Here is a 24,293-nt window from a genome sequence, read left to right on the forward strand (position 1 = left end):
TTCAATGGGACCAAATGTGAAAATCGTCCCATATACATATTAGCGACCGGTTTATATTGTAATTAACAATGACTTCGACTTCCAAAAACTATTGCAGTGTTCCTCAATGTTCATCCTATTATAATTCACAAAAAAAATCGTTTTTTATTTGTAGGTACTATCCAAGCCCTGTGATATCGACAAGACACCGAGACAGCGTGTTTGTAGAAATTGGACATACGATAATTAATTTGTTAGCAGATTTTAGGAATTTTTCATATACTCTGCCGCAGATAAACGGCTTGACCATTCATATGGAGGATAAAAATACTACTCTTACCATTCCAGTTAATAGATATGACCAGGTGAGTTATCACATGACTTTCTAATACTAACTTGAAATTGGAAGACTCGTTTTCTTTATTGCTTTAACGTTCCGCTTAAAATATTTCAAATTAATTATGGTGAGTTCCTTACGAGGCAAGATGTATCTCTAATTTCTTAGTAGTAATTAAAAAATTATACAAATGACAAATTCTAGGTTAAAAATACTGGTAATTTTATGTTATTGTATTGAGTTATGTAGGTAACCTACCATTTACATTGAAAAAGATTATTTAATTTTCATAGGGAGAAAAACGTTACTCTTTATAATAATGTTTATGTAAAATATTTAAAATTTGTTTAAATATTTACATTACATACATTTTGATTATAAGTAAACCTTTGAAGAACTGAAAAAAATCTTTTTCGGTTCGTCAAAGAGGCCAAAAAGAAGGAAAATAAATAACAAATTAACGTATCGTAGAAAAAAAAAATAGAGTTTTAAAAGACAGACGAGAATCGTAAATGGGGAGAATTTATTCTCTAGTTGAAAATATTCTAAGGAATATCTTCAGACCAAAAGGTTAAAAGCACATTGTTGCTAGACCACACACAATTTGGATAAAACTTCGCGGCAGTTTATGGTATATTTCTGTTATTAACACACACGGGATGTCTTTGTATCTCAGTGGCCTCCCATCCTATTATTGTGTTACTGAATTCAAACTATAACTAAAATTTATTTAATATTTATTTTTTATTACTCGTAAATGTGCCCGTATAGTTACCACACATATATTTTCAGGTGATAAAATCTTTAAATAATTCAAGCGACCACATATTAGCATTTGCTGGGACATTTAGTCAAACTGCTGACTCACATTTGATATGCATGCAGGATACTCAAGGGGACGAAAATTGTTATTCAACTCATACTATTAATATTCAGAACAAGCCTAGAAAAGGTGAGTAAGAGTAGAAATATAATGAGAATAATTGGTACTTAAATTTACTGGTTTTATTGATGTTTTTTGAGCTATGTAAGAGGGTACTGAGATATGATTTTTTTCTTCGGTGTCTGCTGAATTTTTACATCCAGCTGGTCCTCTTTTTTTACTTCTTCAAATTTTTCTGTGAAAACCGTTTTACTGAAGCAATTGTTGATAGTCTTTTGAGTAACATTTTCACTACATTTCCGCTGTACATTCTTCAATGGTAATCAATTTTTGAACCGGAAGATTCACAGGCCGACATGATTTTTGAGGTTTTGTGTTTGACAAGTGTCGTTAGCTAATACGGGTGCGCTGATTCTGATTATGAATTCGGTTTAAGCCCATCACGTCAAAATTTTTCACAAAATTAAAAAAACCTTCTTAGATATTATGTACTAGTGTAAACAAATACCTTATTGATATTTCGTAAATTGAATTAAAATTATTTCTTTAAAATACTTCATAGATCGATAGAAAATATTTTAATACATTATTATGTTAATTTCATTTGAATGGCAACACTGCCGATGCCGTCAACTTGACTTGTGTATTGTGTATTGCGTAAATAGAGTTAGTTAGCGTCAGTTGTTTGTAGCATCGAGTTTTATTTTGTTTTATGACTGTTTATCGCGCCATAATGTCATCAAGAAAGTGTAAGAACAGTCCTGATATGTTTTGTTACGTGTGTGGTGATTTAACAATAGGAAAGCATCAACTAAATATAATAGACTATAAAGAAAGCTTATCACGCTTACTTCGGTGTAAAGCTTGGTGATCAGGACAAACCTTGGGCTACACACAAAGTGTGCTTTCAGTGTGTCGAACTACTGAGAAAATGGACAAAAGGAGCATGTACCCTTCGGCATTTCTATGGTATGGAGGGAACCAAAAAACCATGGAAATCTTCTGCTAAACGATCTGTATCTCATAGACTAGGAATCCCTATTCCTCCACCTTTTCTTCACAGCATCCAACAGTAATCATCAGAAGAAAGTTCGGACGAAAAAACCGATGAAGACGAATTCAATCCTAAGATCCTAACCTAACCTCAAAAGTTTATCCAAGCTGAACTAAATGACTTAGTGAGAGACTTGGGCCTATCGAAGGATGCTGCAGAAATCTTAGGATCACGACTGAAAGATAAAAATCTATTGGCTCCAGGTACCACATTTTCGTGGTATAGGCATCGTAAAAAAGAGTCCGCGGAATATTTTGCTAAAGAGGGCTCACGGTGTATTGTCATAATATTCCTGAAGTAGTCATGAAACTGGGAGCTGACAATTACGAGTCCCCATCATGAGGGATATTTATTGATTCTTCTAAGATAAGTCTTAATGTTGTCTTGTTGCACAATGGTAATGCTGAGAGCTGACAATTACGATTCCCCATCATGAGGGATATTTGGTACCACAATGGTAATGCTTATGCCTCAGTGCCTGTTGCTCACTCCGTGCTTCTCAAAGAAATATATGAGAATCTTGAGTTGTTGCTAAATAAAATAAAGTATAGCCAATATTGTTGGCTACTCTGTGGAGATCTCAAAATAATATCCATGCTTTTGGGTCAGCAGTCTGGATTCACAAAGTATCCATGTTTTTTGCGCGAGTAGGACAGTCGAGCACGAAATTTTCATTACGTTAAGAAAGAGTGGCCACTCAGAGAAAGACTTGTACCGGGACAAAAAAATATGCAACGTGATACACTAGTTGACCCAAAATTAGTTCTTTTGCCTCCTCTTCACATAAAGTTAGGATTGATGAAGCTTTAGATAAACAAGGTGACTGCTTTAAATATCTGTGCGACCAATTTCCTGCACTTTCTGAAGTTAAACTTTAAGAAGAGTGAGAGGTTCCATCGAGATATAAAGGTGATGGAGAGTCGTTACCAAGGAAGAGGGAATATAAGAATGATGGCTGATTGCTGCTGGACCTTGAAGAGAGACTCGATCACAAAAATCCATAAAAAGAAGACCACAAAACGCTGTTTTTGTGGAAAAGAGAACGGTTTTATTAAAAAAAAAACAAATATAGTTTAACGTAGGTTAGAAAAATTTCAAATACACCTTTCTTGAAAACCTGACGTGATGGAAAAAAACTAAGTACAGATTCGTGATCAGCACATCCCATTTACTATAAGACACCTTTTAAACTTAAAACACTTTTTCATGAAAAAAATGTAGGCCTGTGTATTATTAATTGCATTAACATTTTTGTGGACAATTCTGTAGCGGTAATGACGCTTTATATTTTTTATGATACCTCGGTCTATGGTTGAAGTTTGGAAGCTATATTTGGTGGTAAATAAATGACAATTTATTACTTTTTAGTTACTGGCGCAAGTTTCATAGTTTTCAACGGAGCATTGAAGTCTTCCAGCGGTTTAACGGCCAAATCCAACATTGTCGAAGATGGACTGATGATCCAGGTGTTACCGGAGCACATGCAACAAATCAGAGACAGTCTTAGAGCCATGAAAAACCACACGATACCTTGTGGATGCGTCGACGCCGATTCAGACGAGACGGTGAACATTGTTTGGGGCGAGAACGATGTTAATTTTAATATAGGGTAAGATTAAGTTTTTTCTAATTTAAAATAAACCTTTCTGATAATATTTATTGTAAATTATTGTTGTGGTGACTATCCTGTAAGATTTCCCTGTCTGAAAAAGAAAGTTTGCCTCCGACATGGCGGAGTGAAGTTTAAATCGTCGAATTCTATAGGTAATCTTGTCAAAGTCAATATATTGTCTTTAATTTAAATCCTGTATCTTGGGAACATCACACCGGAAGCCAAAACGTTCAATAAAGAGTTTACTTTATAAACTCTCTTAGAGTATATAAAATAAACTGAAATAGAAAGCTCTAAAATACAGAGGCCTCAAGGAAACAGATTCAAAACATCTTTCATATATTCACTTTTATTTCCAATATAAGACTTTTTCACTGTGAATGTTGACATAAGAAACATTGCCATTGCCATCGGAATCTTCCACTTGAAAATTAACAATTTTTTCGCGATAAAGGGGTGAGGAGCGTAAATAGAATAAACGTTATCGTTAATATTTCTCTACGATAGTCAACCCGTAACTGACTTTTAGGTATAATCCGACAGAAATGAATAAAACTGCGTCTGCGCTAACTTTAGGACTGACAAAATGGTCGCCGCGTTGCCAAATCACCAATTACATAATATTTTGAGTTTTGTTTCCGTCAGTTTTCATCTAGTAGAATTGATAACGCCGTAATTACTACAAAGATATTATATTTAACTCTCTATACGGAAACGACCGGTTAGGTATCTAATTTGATCTGCACAAGTCTATTTCTTCTCCTTTTTAATCTATCTACTCTTCGTACTTACCAGAGGGCTTACTCCTCATCGAATGATGATTTGACTCAATGATTTCATCAGCTCTGTTATGTTATTTGATAGGTCGACAAGTATTTCTCGTTCCTTCTCCTTTAATCCATGGATAATGAGATACATCTTCATTAATTGACCTATTATATTGATTTTTTTCTTCCTATAACTCGACTTTGTTTTTTAATTATCTTTTCCCATATCTCAACATTGCTATCAAGCTTTGATTCAAAGTTTTCTACTTTATCTAGTTTTTATCCAGTATTTATAGCTTTTTTATTATTTGATCCATTTTCCCGCCTGCTTCTTTTATCTGAATACGTCTATGTAGCTGTATTATTGGTTGCCTATTTTAATGCTTACATGGCGCAAAGAACACACCACGGATCGACTCCTTAAAGGTTAATGGTCTTATCAGTGTGTTGACCCTTTTGAGATAGTTTTCACGAAATTACGAGTTATGTTTGGGGATAAAAATATACCATAGAATTTGATCTCAAATTCCAACATGTTTTTATATAATAAAGAAGACAAAAGTAATCTGTTTGTGTGATTTAGTGTAACGTCACCCATTGACGGCATGCCCTTGAACGGCATTCCTTCCATTCGAGTCCACAACGGCAAGAACTACTGCGCGAGTGGAAACAGAATAATACGATGGACAGAAGTGTTCATTATCCAAAACGGCGATGACAGTCCAAAAAATCAAGATCCCGTAGATATTTCTAGAGTGTCGGAAAATATAGCCAAAGGAACCTGTGATGCCCTTCTGAACTATCTAGATCTGTTGGTGACGAACAATTTTACTAAGATTGGTATCAGGACTAATCTGCAAGTAGATAGTGTAAGTATCGTGTAATAATTAGGTTTTCGTACAACTTTATTTTTAAAATTTATTTAATATACCGTATAGGGACTGTATTTACAAGATTTTGTTTAAAAAAAAGTATTCTTCATTAAGTGTAATACACTTTTTAAGTGTTTGGACTTTATATACAGCTAATACATAGACGGAGGTTGGCGCGGGGGCCAATGTTCCCAGTTCCAGTGATGCATTGGTTAGTGATCAGAGCATTAGTGTAGTAATGTCTTGGGGCTGGGGAGACTGATACTTCGGAAGCCCTGAAGAAGAACCCGACCAGTGTGACCTTTGACTAGACTATTGCAGTTCTATTAATAGAATAAGTTGAGGCAATGTTCTCCTTTATAATAGTTTAATAATTTTGAACGAGCCGACGATCCACAAGCTTTAAAACATTTCTGAAGAAAGTTATGTCAAAAATATCGTTCCTTCTAGTAGAATTGTCAGATGACAGACGTTAACACTCAGTGTTGATTTGCTGCTCAAAGCAGAAGTAATACCTCTTATAGTCTAAGTAACTTAGACTCTGATGTGTGCAAAGGGGTAGTGAAGCGCAATACATAATGCCGTATCCTGTTAGCATCACTCAGCCTCTCCCACTCAATTCCTATCTTCACCTCCAAGATGTTACACACCGGTAACCTGAGCAACCTTACTGGAGATTGGGTAACCAACCCCAATGGAAGGTGGGGTCAGGGCTGACGAAGAAGGGAGCCTTGGTCCTTCGATGAATAGGGGGTTGAGTGAAGGGCTAACAATCCTTTCCTGTAAAGCTCAATTGTAGCGAATACAATGCCTAATTAAACAAACGGACGGATCTCCCAACGACGAACTCAGCAAAAAAAATGGACATGATTATGGTTTTAAAATGTGAAACCTGGAATGTGCGAACCCTCTTAAAGACAGGAGCTATGATAAGTATGGCAGAAGAAATTGAAAAACACGGGGTTGAAATATTGGCACTGCAGGAAATCAGATGGCAGAGCCAGGGAGAAATTCGTAAAAATAAGTTCTCACCCAAAAGACTGCGAAAAGCCATTATCGGATTTACACCAATATCAGATAGAATTTGCACCATAAGACTCGAAAGGTAAACTGCATAACGTGACAATGGTTAGTGTATATGCACCGATGGAAGAGGCTGATAAAGACCTGAAAACCATGAATATAAGACAATGGAGGAGAAGACCCAAGAGAGATCTGAATGGAAAGACATAGTCAGACAGGCAAAGACTAGCAAAGTTATGATGCCAAAAGAAGAAGAAGAAAGAACTTAGACCCTGTATAATACGGCATCATATGTACGACGGGAATTTTAGTGTTTGCCTGCAAATTGTAATGCAAAAAGTCCAATGCTGCAATTACGTTTTGCATAGTTTTCGTTGTTCTAGTATCTTAATTCATTTGTATAATTTTATTTTAATTGGTACGTTTCATGTTACTCATTATAAAATTTTCTTTAGGTTTCTTATTCTGCCGGAAGTAACAATACGAAACTACCGCCCATTTACATGAAAAGCCTCGACAACGAGCTCATACCGATTCTACACAGGATAACGTCGAGCAATCTGGGCGAAACGGCGATAATCTTAGAACTGATCTTTCGAATTCTAAACGTTTGAGATTATAATAGACAATAAAAGTATCTCCCAATGTATTATAATCTGCATAATTGAAATAGATATACTTAAGTATATAATTAACAAGAAAAGTACCTCTTGGCATTAATGATTTAGTTTTACATAGTGTCAAAACAATATTAAAATGATATACAAAAATATAAGCTTAATCGAAAAATAAAAAACTGTAGCGGTGGTTCCATTTTTAACAGTTAACATATCTCATAAACATAAAGTCAAGAAGTGAGGTTAAAAATATTTAAAACAAATTTCCACACATTGCTTAAAACCTAAAAAGAGTTGGCTGCCTGCTTGGTTATGATTAGTAAAACACTCAATTGTTATTTGTAATTGAGGTTATGTTTGCATATTTCTTTGTTGTTATATTTTTGCCTTCATGCAATTTCTATATTTGCATAAAATACCTTCTGAACTAACGCTTATTACGAATAACGAGAGAAAATCTTTATTTGGTTATGTTTTGACACACACTCATGCTCTATTATTATCATTCCAATATTATGATGATGTCATAACGTCATTCTCAACAGTCTGTAAAAATCACTGATAATATAAAATGAATAGAGTTAATTTGATAAAAAAAAAATGACATAAATAAAGTGTCACCGACGTAACTACAACATGACCTTCTAGAAATTTATCTTTAATGAAAAATAACAAAATAAATTCAAATTATGTTCCAGTATATATTTATAACACTATGAATACGGAATATTATCGTATACAAATATTACATTGAGGTCCTTGGAGATGCATAACCCAGTTTCCAGTAATAATCTCCTTAATTCTGGTACACAGCATGCTGATGTAGTCAATCATTGTATGTACCTGTACAGATCGGGCAACGTGTCCATAATTTTTTAGAAGTTTGTCGTGCTTCTTTTCGTCCCTCTTTCTTCGCGACTTCCTTATAGAAATTTTGGCATCTTCCTCTTTTGTTTGTCTACTGTAAAATGTGACGATTTATATTTTCAGAACTTTCTGCTGTCTTTTTTGTAGGAAGACTTTTCACCAACTCTCCTTTAAATTCTTTAATTTTCATTTTTTTGTTTGTTGTCATTGAATTAAACAGATACATTGCGTTTGCTACAGCTCTATTTAGAATAATCTCGAATGCAACTTTTCGATACCATTTTACAGATTTTCTTAAAGCGCGATAGAAGGAGGCCATCTGGTCAGATAAATCAATAGCAGATTTGTCGATATTGTATTCTATTATGGCAATGGTTTAGATTTTATGCGACTTCGAGTATGTACTTCTGTAACATGATCTATTTGTTTAGTGGTTAATAACAAAACATCTCTTTTGTCTTTCTGTTTAAGAACTGTAATAACACAGTCGTTTTGACTAGCAACAACTTGGTTTTAACTTAACTTTCTCTTACTATTTTAGATGGTATTTGCTTCCTGTTAGCTAGTAGTGTCTCAACGAAATAAGTAGACTTTTGAAGCAGTCTTTTTGCGAGTGGTACACCCGTGTACAGCAAACGCCAGTTAACTTGGCGACGGAATACGCACAACGTCACTGAGAAATATATTATGTTTACGCCCCATGATTCTCCTATTGGTTTACTATTTCTGATAAGTAGTTTCAGTGGCGTAACGGTATAGTTCAAATAATTATTACACAAGGAAAAGACAGTTAAGATTTGATTTCACGTACAGTGCGTCTGTGTATCCGCTTATATGTATTTCACCCTAATAGGGATCATCAGAGACGGCCATTCGCAGTCGCTTTGAAAGTGAAAATAAATCTTTTCTGTCTTAGGAAGCAACTCTAACATGGCTTCGTATAGACGCAAATAGCGACATCTGATATTAAAATCCGTAAACTAATTTTCGAAAATTTTAGAAAATAATCCCTTTGTTGATTCGTCAGTCCAGTTCTTCGAAGAAGTATGACCGCTGTGTAAGTAAGTCTCGTCAACATACACAATTGTCCTATTTTGAGTACGAAAATGTTTGATTTGCCTGAGATATTTTATTCTCAAAGCTCGTATTTCACTTTGTTCTATAAGCAATTTTCGGTTGTTTTCGGTTTTCCTCCAACGAAATTGCATGTTGCATAGAAGTTGCCTTAGAGATGTCTGTGAAATTGTGATATCCAAATCGTCATGAATTTTTTGTTTTAATTTTTTTACCGTAACTCGACATTTGTCTGTTTTATAAAAATCGTAGATTATTCTGCGAATGTCTCTTGTTTGGTATTCCGGCAAATCTATGATTAATCTCCTTACTCGTTTTTTGCCCGGACTGGCAAACTGGACTCTGTCGGTATTTTTCAAAGAACATTTTGCCTCTCTTTTTATCCTTTCGTTATCCTCACTTTTGTGTTACGCACCTGACTACTGGGAGGAGACTGATGACAATCACCTAATCCACCCTAAGCGGACTTCAATTTTGGGTTTGTGCGCCTCGCCAACTTAAGTGGCGTTGACAGTACCAATTGTCAGTAAATAATGTACGTCCAAAATGTAAATAAGGAGCCATTAACTCTATAACCACTTTCTCTGATACTGGCGTATCGTCCACTGCTTCTTTTCCGCAGTATATTTTAAATTGCAACTGTCATCATATCAATTAAGTTTTGGACTTTATATATTTTATCGCCTTCAGGTGCTTTTGAATTATCAGAGAAATGTAGCATACTACAACAAATAGTTATCTTTTTTCCAGTAATGTGAAATTGAAGGCATTTGGTAAAGTCCCATCCATAATACCAATCAAAGAAATATGCGGATTTCTTCATTGTTAGTGAGAATCCATTGTTGCACTCGAGAACATCTTTTAACATTCGGAGAATAGTGTAGCGATTGGTTTTTTGAACAATCATTGAAATAACATTATCTTCCAAGAATAGGTCAAAAAAATCAATTGGATTTCCATTGTGTAAAGTCTCAGTAATATCGGAATTTATACCTACATCTTCATTGTTTGAATATTCTACTTATAATGATTTCAAAAAAATTACTTAGGGCAAGAGCAGTGTATTTGCTACTCTAGGTGGATTAGCGGAGTCATGACTCTCTGTAATACTCAACGCCTCGTCATTATTCGCGGGTCTGTTTCTCGGTCATCCATCTTGCTGGACCGTCAGTCAACTAACAAGAACTGCTATTCCTATAAATAGTTCAACACTGGCAAGAGCCGACCGCATCAACTTGCATATTGCAAAAAAATACTATAGAATAGGATACTCAAAATAATATATCGATAATCAAATATTTAAATAAAAAGCCGATTTAATAAACATACAATGTGGCCACTAGGACCGATTATTGATTTTCTCAAACAAGCTCATAGATTTGATAGTGTGCATCATATTGGTGCACATGACAATCAACCTGTTAATAGCTTTTTTCATATAAGTCAAGCTTTTAAAATATTCTTTTAGTTTTTAAACAGCGGTAGTTCTGATGGGTTAATTCTTGCAGTGATTCAGAAATATAATTCAAGACTTCAGTAATTCTTTTATTGTATGATTTAAGGTAATTTTAACCAGAGTTCTTCTTATAATTAGGGAAACATTAAAAAATAACAACTTTACAGAGTATACCACACTGAACTAAACTTTTGATATTTTTCTATTTATTTATTTTATTTTTAAACTGCTTTTTACTCCTTTTTTAAATTATTTTTAATTTTTATTATGAGTTTTTGAACGTAATAAATTAAATATAAAATGTTTAGTATGTACTTCTAACTAAGTTCTATTGCCTTACAAAGTTTTTATGAGTACTATATTACATTAACTGAAACGCTGTATACATTATATTACAATAATACAAGCCAAAAAATTGTTTAAACTTTTGGTTGTTTTTATAGTTATTTTGACAAAGATAGAGGTACTTTTCTTGCTGAACAACTTTCTATAGTGTTTAGACTTCAGTTTTTTTTAAACAGTCAATAGATATAGAGACAGGTTATGGTAAAATATTTTTATAGTTGAGTAGCTCGATATAACTTATCAGGTTTTTATTAAAAAGTTTTAAAAGTTGCCACAAAAGATGTTGAAAAAATGGTGGTTGTTTCGTAATCTTTGAGGATATAGGTGGGGTATGGCTGCTAGTGGTACTACTAGGAATATTAAATAAATCAGGGAGACAATCAATGAAAAAGATTATTTAATGTCAAAAATATGCCGTGTACTGACTGTATGAATTGCTTTATTGGGGGTTAAAAACTCATTGAAAAAATCAGGCTCTTCTGGAAAAAAGGTTCTTCATGGACAAATATCCGTATAAAAATGAATAGTACATATTATCACGGCTCCAGCCTTTTCGTTCTAGTAACTAAGACTATGTTCTACAAGTCGTTCAATATTTACCTCTTAATTTCTTTCCCTAAGGGATTCGATCATAATAAATTTTACTAGATTCCTAGCTTCCATAAGTATTTAGTAGTGGTTAAGTATCGTAGCTATATAAAATAAAGTTACCATAAGCCAATTCAGATCGATCGAAAACTGTACTGTATAAAAATTAAAACTTATTATTTCACATATTTTTCAAATATGGAAAATATCATTGCCTACATTTTTTCTAAATAAGTTTTTTGGATATTCTATACCATAATGGAATTATCTACCGATATCGCACTAAAAACTCACCCTTTATATGATTATAAAAATAAGCAAATAATCCTTTGTTATGATTTTGTTGAAACATTTACACGGTGCATCTTTTCGTTCAAAAAGAGGCAAAGCGAGATGCACGTTTTCACCATATGAAATGGGGACCCTCTTACCTATTCACATTCTACAACTGGTTTTCTTATCAATTTACTTCATTCGTTTGTGATCCTGGAACTGTCCAAATAATTCGTTCCCTCCTCTATTTTTTAATAATTCCTCCTATAATTATCAGTTTCTTATTTGTGTCCTCCTCCTTCATTGTAAAGTCTTATATTGGTGGAAAAACATATATTACAGAAGATACGGTGTGCTTTTCGACAAAAAAATTAACAAATGAGACTTTTTGAATGTCAGTGTAAATATAAAGAGGCGGATTTAAAATAACGTGCCTCTCTAGACTCTTGATGCATGAAAAAAGCACGAAATAAAACCGTATAAACGCAAATTATGCACACTTACGTTGTTTTTTGAGAGTACTAATCCTGTTAGTGAAAGAACATTTTCTAAAGTACCACTAGAGTTATACAACCACTCTTTCAGTTTCCGAGATAAAAGTGTAGTAGCTGATTGATGACTGCTAAAGTACCATTTTGTCAAACTATGCTTCCATTTATTTGATATTTTTTTAAGTTTCAAGAATTATTTTAAGTTTTATTTTCCTCAACCAGTATTACCGTATCACACATTGCATTCAGTTTATATTTTTGCTCTAAGAGATGACCACACGTTTTAGAACTGTTTATCTACGACTATTTAAGAAAACGACAACATTTATCTTTATAATCATGTACTTTTGAACAGTTGTTCAATTGTTTTTACCGAAAGTTATATAGCAATTCATTTACTCTTACTTTATAATGGTGGGTTGTCGATACATTGACCGGAATAATAAGACACACATCATCTTCAAAATATGTTTAATCTGAACACTACATATTATGTTACAAGGCGACAACAACTATTCATTAGCACACCTCTATACGGCTGATAATCAAAAATGAACATGAATGAATGACTGTGTGCAATTTTTCCCTATTTTAATAATATTTTGGTATACAAACATGAAACAATAATGGCTAGTGTAGGAGTTTTGCCTTAAATGTGTCGGTATATTATATCAATTATAAATAACAATATACGGGGTGACAGCTTAAGGTCGTTACAGCATAAACCAAATGGAATCGAAAACCAACAATTTGGCTAGTTTCAGAATAGACGTGGGCTATATTCGCTCCGTGCGTGACCATGGTAGGGTACCTTGAAACGATGCCAGTGTGCGTAGCGGCAAAATATGACAAAATTGGAATCTTTTTACGTATGTGTGCAAATACATGTTGCGTATTTAATTGTGCTAATAATAGCAAAAATAGTAAGTGCAGTTTTCATAGATTCCCAAAGATTACATATAAATTAGAGAAAAGAAAAAAATGGATTCGTGCTATTAACATGAAAAAGAAAATATCACATAACCTCATTTTTATGCAATTGAAATAGGAAATATTTAAATAATTTACCTTAAATGATATTTTATATGGCTTCAAGCTAACTGCAGAGTGCCTGATGACTTTAGCTTTTATATGTTACCTTTTACTATTACTGTTTTTAATTATATGCTCTTTCACGTGAAAAACTTGATTTGTCAGTACTAGATTTTTCCCTTTCTTTTCCGTTTGGGGTTAAAAAGATATATTATGATGAATTTTGAGAAACCCAGTTTTTAATACTACATTTATTTTGAAAAAATATAATTAAAAAGTTAATTATTAATAATTGTCAATTTCGCCTGTATTTAACAATGTCAAACATATGTCACATGTTTAACCTGAAAATTGGTAGGTCCAAAACAGTCAGATGAAGGCGGTAGGTGTCGCGTCAGTCACGCACGGAGCGAATACCAACTCAAATAAGATTAACATTTATACCCTACATATAACTGCAAACAGAAACTGTTGATGGATCTGAGAAACACTGTCGATTCTGTAATTGTTGTCATAACAGAGGAGGAAAATACAGAAAACATTAATATAGAGCTCAACAAACAGTTATTAGCAATCTATTTACCTAGAGCTCCACAAAAATTATAGGATCTGTAGACGATTTGTTATTAGAAACAAAATACAAAACAGTTTCGAATAAGCACTGAATCCTGTAGAATACAGAAGAAAAAAAGTAAAGATTTTGAACGAAATGAAATTAGAATCTAGACGAACAGAGGAGATATCAGGCTATATAAAGACCTAAAGGATGAGATAATTCAAAAACAAGGGAGGCATGTAATTTACTTCATTAATAATATTAAACTGGAAACCAGGAAATTCGAGACCTCGAGGAATACCAAAGTGAACATGAGAAGACCAGGAACATGGATGATGTTAAAACGTTCAACATTCTAAATTAGGGGGAAAATATAGAACACGGAAAGAATGGCCTCAATTATAAATCAAGCGAAAATTTTCCCTTGCCCCACTCCACGTCGTATGTTCACTGCTGCCATCGTGTTTTGTTTCAATATTCCACCTGTTTCAAGACACTGATTAGTTTGTCGTGAGTGACCCTGCCCAAGGCCCTTTCAAAGTCGATAAAACACATATATACCGCTTGTTCTATATCCTTACATTTTTTGAACCATAACCTACAAACTGAATAATGCTTGTCTGGTGTCAAGGTTGTTTCTGAAGTGCATTTTCAATATAGCTCATTAGACTGATAGTGGGGTGATCGCTACGTTGTTAAGGGTTTATTTTTTTTTTATTACAAATGTTGAGTAGCCAGTATGTTGGTATATGCCCTGTTTCATATATTTTATTGAAGAGGTTTAGAAGAGAATGTTTGCCTTTATCGTCGAGTAGTTTGATTATTTCGCTAGGAATTTCATCTGGACCGATTGCTTTCCTATTCTTTGTTAGTTGTATAGCTCTTTCCATTTCATCGAAGGTTATAATTGGATCAGTCGATATATTTTCGATTTGAATTTCTGTTCTTTCGTCTTCAAACAGTTCCTCAATATATTCCCTCCACCTCTTGAGTTTCTCTTGTCCATTGACTATAATATTTCCTTGTTTATCAAGTAAACTAGTTGCATTTGACCATGTGGTCCAGTTATTTCTCGCACCTTTTCCTACATATTAAACGTGTCATTCTTTTTCTGCAGTTTTTCTATTTTAAGAACATTTGTTGCTGTACCATTTTTCTTTTACATATCGCCTCAGGATGTCTTATTCCAGATAATCTGAAGCTTATGTCCAAGTACAGCCATTGTTGGAGAAGGATGTAAATTTAGGACTCTTCTACTCATAATGTCCCATGCATTTTCAATCGCGGATAAATCAGGAGATCTTGGAGGTCATGATAAAAGATGAGATTCAGTTTCATGGTATTTTGAGAAAGATTTCCGAAATGGAAGTCGAAAAGTCAAAATACACATATTTTAAACTAAAATTTTGGTTAATTCCCAGTAAAAATAATAAATTATATTAAAATGTCGCAATAAAATAGCTTTAGAACAATAACTCAAAGTAGTCGACAAAACTAGCTGTTATGATTTCTATGCTACTTAGTGTATTTCGGTATCTTATACAGTTTTTTTGGAATAAAGTGTAGATTGAATGATAAAGAAGGAATAACAAGACTGTTGCTATTAACATCTTTGATCTCACAATCAATTGTTATATAATATTGATAATTTTTAGAACCGCTTTAACCCAATTTATTTCCAGAAATAGTCGTAGAAAAACAACTGAAGCACCATTTTATATTTTAAAGATAATGTCAATTAAATAAGGAGTATCTGAACGAAATTTCCATCGAATGGAAAACGCATAAACATCTATTAATATCCACTAACGTTTTTTTTTCATACTTTTAAAAATAAGGGAGGAATCTACGTACTTGCTTAATGAAATAATGGTCTACTACATAGTTAATCACATATTTTTTGTGTGTTTGTTACGTCATTTTACTAAGAGCTTTGGTATGTCTTGTAAAAATGTTTTATATGTAAATTTTGTTTTGTTTTTGATCAAATTAGGAAGAGATAAGTAAACTGCAGAGTTAATCAGAAGAATAGGACTAATATGGACAGCTTATTCAATTATCCAAAAAGGATTTCTTTCAGAACGTTTTCAGTCCTACCGGACCATCATCAGTGAAAACCTAGAAATAAGTATTTCCACGTTAGAAATTAATGTAGAGGTAAAATTTTGACTTAAATACAACTTGTGGTAAATACTTACATCTTAAGAGTACTTGTAACTAACCACACATCGAGGTCAAATGACCCTTAAATTACATTTTGAAAGTAATAAATTTAAAATACAGAGATCAATGGAAAGGTCAATGTTGAATATATCTCTCAGAGACAGAGTTTCAAATGAAATAGATAGGAGAAAAAATGCTGTTACCGACGCAGTTAAAAGAATTACAATCGTAATCGAGGACTTTCTCCAACAAGATCGGGTGACATCAAGTGCATCCAGCATAACTGGATTCAAGGAACTCAAGACCGGAAGCAAGGGAAAAGAAACCCGTGTATCTCGACAGCAATGTCAATGAGAGCTGGAATCCAACCATAGAAATTAAAAGCCGAATAAGACAAGCGCGGGCTACATTTGCAAAAATGAGGAACGTACTTTGCAGCCACGATTTTAGTATTGACCTTCGCGTTCGAATAACAAATTGCTATATCTTTTCAGTGCTACTATATGGAGTGGAAGCTTGGACTCTACGTGAGGCAATGCTTAAATGCTTGGAAGCCTTTCAGATGTGGGTATCTAGAGTACTACTACAGATAAGCTGGGTCGACAGAGTTAGAACCAAAAAACACAACTAGTCAATATAATAAAGAGACGCAAGCTGAAATACTTCGGTTATATTATGAGATACCCTGAAAAATATGAACATTTGCATCTCATCATTCAGGGAAAGATTCAATGTAAGCGTTTTCCTGGTAGAAGAAGAAAATTATGGCTCAATCCTACTTAAACAAGCCTGTTTTTAAAATTTTTGTCCACTCAGCTTAATATGTAAAGATGGAAGTGAAATATCATTTGGTTCCTGTTATGTGTCGGAGTCGATGAGTGCTTTTAAGGTTGATCTGCACCCCCCAAAAGATAAACTACATATTCAAAAAATTTGAGAAAGTATTATGTGATAACTAGAATTATTTTGACAAATTTTGAGCAAACTTCATGGTTTCGTTTTCGAAAAAACTCAAAAAAACTACTCTTTCCAAGTATAAAGCGGGAAAACCAAACATACAATTTTGTTAATTTTCTTACAGAATAAAGATATAATCCTAAGAAATGCTTATGAATTTTTTGAAAAATTTTGAATGTACAGTTTTGTTTCAATAGGAAAAAATAATATGTTTTGGCTTATAATAAAGCTACCGGTAAGAAACCGGACAACCTTTTAATAACAACATATATAAAACTGTAAAAGTGGAAAATATTTGCAATAAAACGTTGAATATTTTTTCCTAAACATATGAACAATCTGATTAAACAAGAATTATATCTTGAACTGCCGCCGTCAAATTGTGTTGTAGACAGGTGGCTCCATCTGAAACATCGGTAATATTTATCATCGATAGATAGCATTACTTTCGCCTTCGAAACGCTTCAAACAAAACGTCATACTAACAGGGTTGCCATATCAATTACTTTGTACAACACTTTGGCAGATTATAGTAGATACTGTAACTTTTGTTTTGAAAGTACGATGCCATAAAATTTACAACTTACAAGTTATATATCTATAAAAAACCTATTTAGTTTTTAAAAACCATTTAGACGTTTTTAGTTAATTATTTTAGTAATTATAAACAATAGTATTCCTTGCATAACGTATTAGTGGTCATTTTTCCATTAGTATAAGCATTAGTTTTTCTTCAGGAATTCACATTTGTCAACTTGTATTTTAAATCTTGTTTCTCTATATCTCTCAAAAATCTTCTTAAGCTTTACCATGTGTTCTTGAAGAGAGGTTGAAAATACAATAATGCCGTCCATGTAGACTAGAAATATTTCTCCTGTAAGTTCTTTTCGTACGTTCTACATTACTCTCTGGAATGTTAAGGGCGCACTTTTAAGTCCGAATGGCATTCTTAGGTATTCATAGTGGCCATTTTCAACAATTATTTTTGTAGAATTTATTAGCTGTATCAGGATTAAGGAAAGATTTAGTGGCTCCTTTATCAATAAAAAGTTTAAGAGGGGGATTTTCAATTGTAATGTATGGAAGCTCTCTTTTGTCAGCATAGTAAAGTAATTCTACTGCATTTCTTCTTTTTCTTTTTGAAATCTTTGAAAATTTACATCTTCTTTCTCATATTTTTGGCTTTCTTGTTCATAGTAAGAATAATCTGGGTATGTGTCATTGTATATACCTTCATCGTAATTGCTTTCCTCTTGTTGTTCGATATTAAAGATAAAGAGCTCTTCTACGGTGAATCGGGGGCTGGCTGTTTGTTGAAAGTGGAAGTTTCTTTGAGATTGGGGTCTACTAAAAACGTTTTGGCGTGTGGATACGCTCATAGGTGTTGGCTTATATGATTGAGATGAAACTGGTTTATGAAAATTGGCTTGGTTAGCCCTAAAATTTTGTGCATATTGAGTGATTTGTTGATTTTGTTGGAATCTAGGTGGTTGAAATGTCCCTCTTGGACTATTGTTGAATGGCTGTTGTTACAAAGGCATTTGATTGGGCTTAAATAATGGCTGTGGGCATTGGGGCTTGATCACCTCAGACTGCCATTGTGTAGGAGCGGGTGAATGAGTTAAATTGTGTCTCTGCGTTTCTGAAGTGGCAGATGGTTTGTTAGACGGTGATAAGGAATAATTATGAGATTTTTGGAGATATCTAACATTATTTTTTTCCTGAATATATTGGATGGCGAGAGCGAGAATCGGTGGTCTCATGGACCGAATTGTTGATCCTAGGGGTTCTCTTAGACCTGCTGAAAATGTGGTTAGAGCTTGTTCGAAAAATGATTCCTTACTTCTTTTAACTTCCTCATGTGTAATTCAATGTGATTTGAAATGGTATTTAAAAGACTCATGATTTTTCATGGAATTGATTGATGATTTTTGTTTTGGGGTTTGACAAAGATTGACTAAATCTCTAGTTAATGAGTTTTCGTTACGTTGGTCTGCAAAATTTTGGACAAGAATTGATTTTATTGATGGCCAATCTTTACAGCCGTATATAGAAATAATTTCTATGATATCATATGATTTTGAAAATTTTCGAGATTTATATGATCCCAGAAATGAGTTAGAAGCATGGAAATAACACCAATAAAAAAGTTCATTGGGATTGCCGTTGTATTCTGGTAAGATAGAAAGATCTTTATTAACATCTTAAATCAGTTTTGATATTTTCACTAGATTCTATGTTAGATTCAAAAATTGTTGAAAGAGAATCGCTTATTCTAAAGGATGATACTTGCGAAATGATATTAGAAGTAGAAATAAGATGAAATTTCTTACAGGTATAGGATGATGCTTGGATGCATTCCTTGTTGGTATAAGTTTCTTTTCTTCTTTAAGTTTCTTTTTGGCTTTCTTCATAAATATGTTTATGTGCCAATTTGCCTGGAATCCGTGGGTTAAACTGCTGCAATTTTCCCTGGATTTTGGTTCGGTAAGGGATAAACGTTTGAAAATGACGAGCATCTTCTGGAGACTCACCCACTAATCCACTGAATGCGCCACTTAAGGGTTGTCACTCCCGAAGGTACTTTTTAAAATACAACTAACAAAGTAACACCTCTTTATTTAATTAAATTACAGCTGACTTTAAAACAGAAATTTACAGTATTTATAAGAAATTAATTGATGACGACCTGTCTGCAATTTGTGTCGAAACTGCTTATCAGCTTGACTATTAAACTGCAATACCGCTGACAATTGAAGTTAATGTATCGTAATTCGCATGAACCACCCCAAATCATATATCCAGCGCATGACACTAACACGCTCACAGAGAGGGATATGAACGGGCTGTTTTGGAAATATCACCCACTACTTAAAGACAAAAAACCAGCAAAACCACATAGACAGAAATATATAGAGCAGCAATTAGACCGGTCATAGCATAGGGAACGGATGTAATGTTTCTTACGAAAAAAGATGTAAAAAAAACTAAGAATTATTGAAAGAAAAATTATGAGAATAGAGAGCCGAATAAAGACAGAACAAGGAGAATATAATAGTCTAATGAAGCATGAAATAAGAAGTAGAAATATAACCGAAGGGGAAGACATAGTAAAATTTATTAATGCACAAAGACTGAGATGGTGTGGACACATACAAAGAAGAGACGAAGACACACTAATTAGGAAGATAACAAACCTGATACCAGTAATAAACGGACCAAAAGGAAGACATGACGCATGTTTTAAATAACATTTTTAACGATTGACCATTTACTTATAGTCCATTTCCATCATATTGATTGCACGTTATATATGCAAATCCCTAAACTGTTGATACGGGTGACTCAATGAAAAATAGATATTTGTCAACAAGTTTACAGAAGTATATAGGAAAACAATTTTAAATTGAGTATGACCACCAGGTATAAAGGTTGAAGCAGAATAGAATACAATAGTTTTGAGGGTTACTAATCCCTAAATAAAGTTGCCAGTGTCGGAGTGAGGGAGATTAACAGGTACTAATGAATTTGCAAGAAATGTAAGATGTTTATTTTATTGGTTATATAAAAATAATTTGTGGCCGTAACAGGAGCCGATTTGTAAAAAAATGAATATTATTTTAATCAAATTCCATTTCAGATTCACTGCTTTCTTCAGAATCTAAGGAATCTTCAACTCCAATGTTAATTATTACCGGTTCCAGCATTGCATCAGTCATATTATCCAAATTCCACATTTTATTTTCTTCCTTGTGAGCATGACTAACAGCATTTTCCAATTTTCTGGAGTTACTTTTGATAAGGAATGTTCTAATAATTGTTGTAAGTCTTCTAATTTAAAAGTTTTGTTGTTGCGTCCGACTTCACCCTTTACTTGAGACCATATATTTTCTATCGGATTCAGATCACAGTGGTATGGGGGTAAACGTAAAATAATTACATCACGGTTTAATGCCATTTCATCAATTATATATTTTTTATAAGCTGCTTTATGTTGCCTTACAATAGGTAATAATTCCTTTTTTGTCGAATTCTCCTTGTACTCAATTGCGTGTTTATCCAACCATTCGATTATCTCTCCTTTTTTCCATGCCGTTGTTGGCAATTTTTCTGCTAGTCTTTAATGGTAACTAGCATTATCCATGACTATGACAGAATTTTTTGGAATTAAATCCAACATTTGCTCAAAATATTCTTCAAAAACGTCAGCAGTCATTTCCTCGTGGTAATCTTTGGTTGATTTTAAGGCAAAACTTAATAATCCACCAGTGACAAAACCTTATTCGTTTCCAATATGGGTTATTATGAGTCTGCGTCCTTTTCCAACGGGAATATTGTTTATTCCAGTAGATACACCTTCGATGAATGCCTGACGGGAACTTTTCACATTTGTATCAACCCATAGATATGGTACAGTATGACCTTCATTTAGCCAAGTCTCGTCCAAATAAAAAATTGTTTTCCCTTCTTCTCGGTACTTTTTAATAGTTCTTAGATAATCTCGTCTCCAACATACAATGTAATCTTTTTTAATTAAAACGGATTTTCTTCTATTCTTTTGCCAACGAAATCCCATCTCTCTCAATAGTCCCCATAATTTCTTGTTGCTTATGATTGGTAACTCTTTGTTTTCTCTAATTAATGTTTTAATTTTGTCCAATGTTGGAAATTCTTTGTTAAAAAAAATTAGTGGATGCTGCGTCTTATCATGTTTTTATGTATTTCTTCAATTTCCAAGGGTTTACTCCCTCCACTCTTCTTGGGAGATGAAACAGTTCCTCCTTTTCTTTCTTTTAGGAATCTATAAATTGTTGCTTCTCCAACCCCTGTCATATTTGAACACATGTTAACGATTTCACGAACATTACTTAAAGGGCGTTGATGTACAAGTGCATCGTGTACATTTAATATTATATTTTTCTCTCTTAGACTGAAGGCACCTTTAAAACTACACTTAACCGGGATAAAACCTGTTGTCGACGTCATTTTTAAATGCAAATAACAAAATATCGACACCAAAAACGTAGGTAGGTAAAACATGAACAATGTACATCTACAAACTAAATGGAAGATGCAAACAATTTCTAATTTATATTATTGGCATAAGCTGTAATGTGGCATAAAAACTACTTAACTATCATTAGTGAAGCCTTATCAGTAATTCCAGGTAATCGTTCAAAGAAGGTATTATTTTTGTGTCAGGCGATAACTTGTATAGAAAACAATAATCACCTTTAAATTACCGTTTACATTAATTTATTTCGTGAAACATTGAATTCTCTCGTTAATCACCCGTGTATAATTAACAATAATCGTGTGGCATATATACCGACGTTTTTTACGCACAAAAAAGGTATAGTGAGATTAATGGACACTTATTTTACAGAAGATTTTTTAAAAGATAATGAATTCTTGACGGCATCTTAAAATATTAATTTTTTTTTATTTATTTCAAAACAAGTATAGGGTGACGCCTATGGTTTTTTGACCTGTTGACGATTTGCATACATAATGTGCTATCAATATGATGGAAAAGGACTATAAATGTAATTCCCACTAAGATATTAAATAATACCAGATCATTTAATTTTTAACAAGCAACAAAAGTGTAATATTTGATGGTAATACGATATTCACAGATATCGCCGCCTAAGTACCTACATAATTTCTTTGTCGATAACAGTGTTTAGAAAATGAATCATTTTTTCAAAGGCATAACTTTGTTTATTTGGTATATTATATTCCGATTGATACCGCAGAGCAGTAAAGATTATACATAAAGATGTTGTAAAAGATATCTTTGCTTTCTTGGTCTTCTAGTAATAAAGTTATCAGCATTAAATGGTTAAGAGTATTTGATAAAATTACTGTCTACACAATTTGACAACTCAGCCAATAGATATAACGATAGAAAACTGTAATTTATGTTAGGGTTTGAAAATATTACAGAGTCGTTATGTAGAAATCTACAATTAAGTTGAAAAATTTACCACTGCAGCATGCCGCAGTAGAGCCATCTCTAGGATCAGAAACAAATTAATTGGGGGTGAAGATCAACCTTAAGTTTGTATGTGGGCTGCATAACCAATATGAGTAGACGGGAGATGGTTGCCATTGTCAAGTAATAGATCTTTTAAGCTAAGCTTAGTGGAGTCTCTAAATTGCCTTCACTCACTTGGATCATGGTCTAAATCTAAATCTATAAATTTTTCCTTAAAAGTGTTTTTTTGTTGTGCAATATATTTTAGGCTAGTAATTATGTACTCAAATCCAAAATTGATAATTTAGAAAAGATTCCTCCCTGCAAAATTTCGCACATCTAGTCACATTTGATACATAATTTGGTATTAATACTCGTATCCAATATTTTATCTATACGTATTTTTATTTATACATTATATTGTGATTTTAAATATATTCTAAATTTAAATAGTGTTGACTCTAAAGGACGTACTATTTCATTATCCTTTAAAAATGTATTTTTAATCGAATTATTCTACTTAAATGAATACGGAGAAATTCAAAAGTATAAAACCATTATTGTGGATTCTAAAGTGGTCATTTTGGTCACATTTACTAAGTCGTGGAGATCACACTTGACGTAATAGGCGAAATGAACTACAGCTGTGAAATTAGCACACCTATGTAACTGTACAAGTGTTCAAAAATCGAATTCATTACAAAACATTCTCCTAAATAATGCATTTTGTTCTTTAATTACAACGCGTTCTACAAATATTATTTAAAACTTCTCATCCATCACGTTCTGTGTCTTCATTCTGTATTGTAATCTAATATTAGATTTATGAGTTCTTTTTCTTCTTTTTTCCATGGTTGTCACTCTATTGTAATTAAGAAGAATTGTACTATTATGGACCATCTAGTTTTCTCATATTCTATTTCTTTCTCTTTTAATCCATTCTTTACAAGAATGTAGCAGCGTTATGTAATGCTTTTAAAAGTATTATACATATGTTTAAAAATTACATATCCATATATTATGCTCTTTCCACAATATAACGGGATTGACAATTCAACAGTTCGATTTATATTCACTGTTTATTTACAAGTTTTATTTGCTTGTACAACTACTTCTTAAAATCATTTCACAGAATGATCTTTTCATCAGAGGATCTCTTGATTATCGTGTATAACAACAATCGATTGCGTCTTCTAAACAAAATACTTTACCAACTGTAGGCTGCTGATTTTTCAACTGGTCAAAGCAAACGAACTTTTTGGTAAATACTTAGGAGATTACTTTGGTCTTGGCGACAGAATTACCTAAGGACACGTCATATAGACCTTTTTCTACTTCTGTCACACCGAATCTGGGGTTCTTCCTCA

The 24,293-nt window shown here is 33.2% G+C and overlaps 1 protein-coding gene across 2 annotated transcripts in view; it reads left to right on the forward strand.

Moving 5' to 3' along the window:
* The window catches only part of Sara (Smad anchor for receptor activation), a 38,861-nt gene extending 16,129 nt beyond the window's left edge, over positions 1-22,732 (forward strand). For both annotated transcript variants that reach the window (XM_072531499.1, XM_072531500.1), the window contains exons 9-13: positions 155-344; positions 1,109-1,268; positions 3,622-3,862; positions 5,216-5,501; positions 6,983-22,732. In XM_072531499.1, coding sequence (XP_072387600.1) covers positions 155-344; positions 1,109-1,268; positions 3,622-3,862; positions 5,216-5,501; positions 6,983-7,141 — 1,036 coding nt within the window. In that variant the 3' untranslated portion in view covers positions 7,142-22,732. The remainder of the gene's footprint in view (positions 1-154; positions 345-1,108; positions 1,269-3,621; positions 3,863-5,215; positions 5,502-6,982) is intronic.
* The last annotated feature ends 1,561 nt before the right edge of the window (positions 22,733-24,293 follow it).

This window comes from Diabrotica undecimpunctata, chromosome 5, assembly GCF_040954645.1.
Source record: "Diabrotica undecimpunctata isolate CICGRU chromosome 5, icDiaUnde3, whole genome shotgun sequence".
NCBI classification, from domain to species: domain Eukaryota; kingdom Metazoa; phylum Arthropoda; class Insecta; order Coleoptera; family Chrysomelidae; genus Diabrotica; species Diabrotica undecimpunctata.